Below are 4,405 nucleotides of genomic sequence, written 5' to 3'. Positions count from 1 at the left end.
CTTCTCTCTCTCTCTCTCTCTCTTGTTCGTCTCTTTTTTCTCTTGCTTCCGTCTTCCCCGCCGCCTTGAAGCTCACTGGCGCCGGCGACTCTACGGCCAATATTTTGCCTGATGGCGATGACGACGCTGGCGGTGCGGATCCGTGCGGTGTGCGCCCTGGCGCTCCTCGCGCTGCTCTGCGGCTGCGGCTGCGGGGCGACCGGGGATGTGAACGTGTCGGTGGAGGTGTCGTGCCCGAACGATGCAAAGAAGTTGCGTTGGCGCGTTGCCGGCGAGAAATCGCCCACATGGAAGGAGTGTCCGCAGGCAGTGATGGGTGCGGAGAGCATTGAAAGCGCCGCCGCTGCCGGTCATACCCTCTGCTTCGTGGCCGGTTCGGTGTACCTGGGGGGGTTATCGACGGGGACGTGCCCTGCATCCACCACAGATGGGGGCACAAATGAAGTTGTTGCGTTCAAGTTGGCCTGCACGGCGGCCGCAAACAGTGCGCTGTACAATCTGTCGAGGAGCGCAGATGACACCGTCACCCTCAATGCAGCCGAGGATCCACTGGGCGCGTCAGGCTTTTGTGACCTCCCAACCTCCAGTCAACCCACGACGCAAGCGCAGGCTGGACCCCAACAAACTCCAGGACAACATCAACCAGCAGGCCCACCACAACAAAAACCGGCAAATGCAGCAACAGCGTCACCTTCGGCGCAAATTCATGACGGAGACCGTGCGAGGAATGGGGGCTCCACTGCTACTGTTGGGGGGCAGCCAGGCAGTGCGGTGGGTTCCACCGGAAGTCAGGAACAATCGGCGGAAGGCCCTCAAAAAACACCAACGCCGTCGGTTGGCACTGCGGCTCCGCCAGCACAGACAACAAACGGGGCAGCAGATGCACCCGGGGGTACACAAACACCTTCAAACCCCCAAGGCCGATCTGCCACGCCCAACGCCACCACTCCCGCCAGCGACAATGATGGAGCCGCCACCACGACGGCGACCACCCGCAGTTCGAGTGATGGGAACAACGCGAAAAGCAACGCGGACGGCAGTGCCATCAACAGCAACACCACTCAGAAAGCCGTGGCAAATGCTTCGGATAGCGGTGCCACCTCCAGTTCGTTTGTGCGTGCACCTCTCATGTTGCTCCTCACGGCTGCCCTTGCCTGTGCCGCTGCCGCTGGGTAAGTGGTGAGGGGCAAAAGGTATTTGCACACACACACCCTGACAAGGACGACGCCTATTCTTTTTGCGCCCAGTTTGCTTGTCGTCCCTGTGGGTCAATCCTTCTCTCCCTCCTGTGCTCTGAGGGATGGTTTTTTTCCTTCTTGATTCGCTACCCCATGCACGTTCCCATGGGCGGCGCACCCTTTTCCCCCTCCTGTTTGCTGCCGCCATACACACACACATGCGGTGCCGGCCGCATTGCTGTGCGCCGCACGGATTTTGACGCAACTGAACTGTTGAAGTGCCGGCCGAACGCCGCATGAAATGGGCGAAGGATGTGTGGGCTCCTGCAGCATGGGCTGTGTTTTTTCTTCGTGCAGGTGTTAAAATATACATGCATCTCTCACAGTCCTCTTGTGCTGCTGGACACGTGAGGTGAAGGAACACCACCTGCCGAAGTAATTTCTTTTATATATTTTTCTTTTGGGGGCCCTGCGGGGATTACTCACATCTCTTTTCCGTCTCTTCTTTTTCTTTTTCTTTTGCGTTCTGGGCGATGCCCACCGCTGCCGTGGGCCCCAGCGCCGCTGCCGTGTGGGGTCGCGCCGTTCTTAAATCCCTCTTATGCCGGTGTGCCGAGACGCCTCTGCGTTGTCCCTTTCTTTTTTTCTCTGCCACTTCTCCTCCCGCACACACGCAGAAGGAAAGAGGCCAAACGCTGCTTGCCGCTGTGCGCTTTGAACGCTCCGCAGTGACAGCAACACACACAACCGTCGCGGCCTGGGCGGATCCATCGCTAGGAAGGGAGTGAGCGGCTGCGGCCCAACATGCCGCGGCGCCTGTTCTCTTCTGTGGCTCTGCTCCTCCTTTTTTTAATATGCTGCGGCAGTGAGTCTGTGCAGGCTGATGGGCCTCTCGCAGCGACGGCCATCGATCCATTTGCAGGGACAACACTGGTATCCGGTGACAAGTGGGAGGAAATTAAACCCACTGAGGGATCAGTCTGCTCGCTGCGCGTCCCCAGCTTCGTGGAGGTGGGCGGCGAGGTGTTTGCCGTTGCTGCGGCCCAGTGCAAGAAGGAATGTGGAGGGGCCGGGGTTCTTATTGGCATTGCGTCCAAGCTCCTCAAGGAAGCTGCTGCCGCTGCTGCTCCGACGGAGATCTCGATGGCGGACACAAAACTCCTTTACACGCAGCCTGAAGACGACGCGGCTGAAAAGAAGGCAACGGACATCATGCGACCAACAACAATTGTGCGGGGCAAAGATGTCTACATGCTGCTGGGAAACTACAGCCGTGCACCGTCTGCAAATCGAGTTGCCGGAAAAGCCGGCTGGAAGCTTGTGCTGGTGAAGGGAAGTGTCAGTGGAGACGGTGAGGCGAAGAAGCTCGAGTGGGGTAAGACCCATGCGGTGGAGCCCGAAGCTTACGCAAGTCTCAACTCGCTGACGCGGCTGGTTGGCGGCGGAGGCTCGGGTCTTGTGCTGGGCGACGGCACGCTTGTGTTCCCCATGCAGGGGATCAACAGGGAGAAAAAGAGTGTTCTGCTGGCCATGCGCTTAGCCCCGTCAGAGAAGAAATGGACGCTTTCGTCCCGTACGACCGGTGCGGGCTGCAGGGACCCGTCCATCGTGGAGTGGGGGGAAGACGGAAGCCTCCTCGCGATGGCTCCCTGTGCGGGAGGGTCCTACGAAGTCTACGAGTCTACTGCGGCCGGTACAGCGTGGTACCCGACAGGCGAGCCGATTACCCGCGTGTGGGGCACCTCGCTGAACCGTCAAGGAGGGGACGGCGTGCAGAGCGGCTTCGTCACGGCAGCCCTCGAGAATAAAAAGGTGATGCTCCTCACCACGCCGGTGTACTCGGAAGAGAAAGGCGTCGCAAAAGGTCGTCTGCATCTTTGGTTGACCGACAATTCCCGCGTGCACGATGTCGGACCGGTGTCACGAGAAGCGGACGACGCCGCTGCCAGTTCCCTGCTGTACAGAAGCGGTGCGTCGGCGGAGGAGTTGATACTACTGTACGAGAAGAAGAATGGGGACTCTTACGGCCTCGTAGCTCTGAGCCTGGCAAAGCAGCTGGAGCAGATCAAGTCAGTGGTGCAGACCTGGAAGGAAATGGACGCCGCCTTGGAGAAATGCAAACCCAGTGGCAGCGTCGACCCGCAAACGAGGGGCGGGTGCAACGGCCCTGTTCCCACCGAAGGGCTGGTGGGTCTTTTGTCCAACACACTGGCCGGGAGTGCGTGGGTGGACGAGTACCGCGGCGTGAACGCGACTGTGAAAGGTGGTGCTGGGGCTGGCCCGGAGGGAGGTGTGACGTTCAGCGGCGCCGGAGCGGGGGCGGAGTGGCCCGTGGGAAGCAGGGGGCAGAACCAGCCGTACTACTTTGCGAACAACAAGTTCGCTCTTGTGGCGACGGTGACGATCCACACGGTGCCGGAGGAGGACACCCCTTTGCTGGGCGTGAGGATGAATGACACAGAGGGCACCGTGCTCCTGGGTGTGTCGTACACGAAGGAGAGGAAGTGGAAAGTGGCGGTCGGCGGTCAGAGCCGGAGTTTGACAGATGGTGATGCGACGTGGGTAGCAGGCACAGCCTACCAAGTGATCTTGCAGATGGATACTGGCGATGAGTTGTCTGTGCACATCGACGGGGACGAGATATACGCGAGCGACGAAGATGATGAAGAGGAAGATGGTGATGGCGGCGTCGCTTCTGAGGTGGCTGAACTCTTCAAGCCGCACAGGATCTCTCACTTTTACGTTGGCGGGGACGGGGCGGAGGGCACGAAGACCAGCCACCACGTGACGGTCTCCAGCGTCCTGCTGTACAACCGCGCACTTGAGGGGGGTGAGATCACGCAACTCAAAAACAGCAAAGTCGCTCAGCCACGGCCGGCTGCTGCGGGGCCTGGCGCAGCGCCGGCTGCTGCCTCCCACGAGCCCAGCGATGATGTGGAGGACACCGATGATACTCCCGAGCAGGAGTCTGGGGAGATGGGCGTTGACGGTATTACGGCGGCTGCAGTCCTTCCCCAGCGACTCCCTGACGGGCAAGCGCCCCCGAATCCAAAAGTTGAAGCGGACGCCGCAAATCCCTCTTTTGTGGAGCCGGTGGTGGAGTCTTCGCCTTCCGCGCCCCCGTCCCCGGCGGAAGTAAAAATACAAACACCGGGCGACAGCGACGAGACGGTGGAGGCAGGCGGCGGGGCGCAGTCGCCGCAGCCACCGGAGGAGGCCAAACGTGA

The 4,405-nt window shown here is 60.4% G+C and overlaps 2 protein-coding genes across 2 annotated transcripts, besides 1 other annotated feature; both read left to right on the top strand.

Moving 5' to 3' along the window:
• Positions 1-2: 2 nt before the first annotated feature.
• Positions 3-43: a sequence feature (GA-rich).
• Positions 44-111: 68 nt separating this feature from the next.
• Tco025E_09229 (mucin-like glycoprotein) lies at positions 112-1,176 on the top strand (the record flags this gene model as incomplete). The annotated part of the gene is made up of 1 exon (XM_029376052.1): positions 112-1,176. The coding sequence occupies one exon, from the start codon at positions 112-114 to the stop codon at positions 1,174-1,176; it is 1,065 nt and encodes a 354-aa protein (XP_029223832.1).
• An 806-nt stretch (positions 1,177-1,982) lies between these two features.
• Positions 1,983-4,405, top strand: Tco025E_09228 (trans-sialidase; the record flags this gene model as incomplete). Its single annotated transcript, XM_029376051.1, has 1 exon — positions 1,983-4,405. A coding segment is annotated over one exon (2,423 nt), but the record flags the coding sequence as incomplete, so codon positions are not given.

Source organism: Trypanosoma conorhini, assembly GCF_003719485.1.
Source record: "Trypanosoma conorhini strain 025E chromosome Unknown Tco_14.4_contig_01028, whole genome shotgun sequence".
NCBI lineage: Eukaryota > Euglenozoa > Kinetoplastea > Trypanosomatida > Trypanosomatidae > Trypanosoma > Trypanosoma conorhini.
Note: the sequence above shows the minus strand (reverse complement) of the source record. Positions and strands in the feature narration are given on the sequence as shown.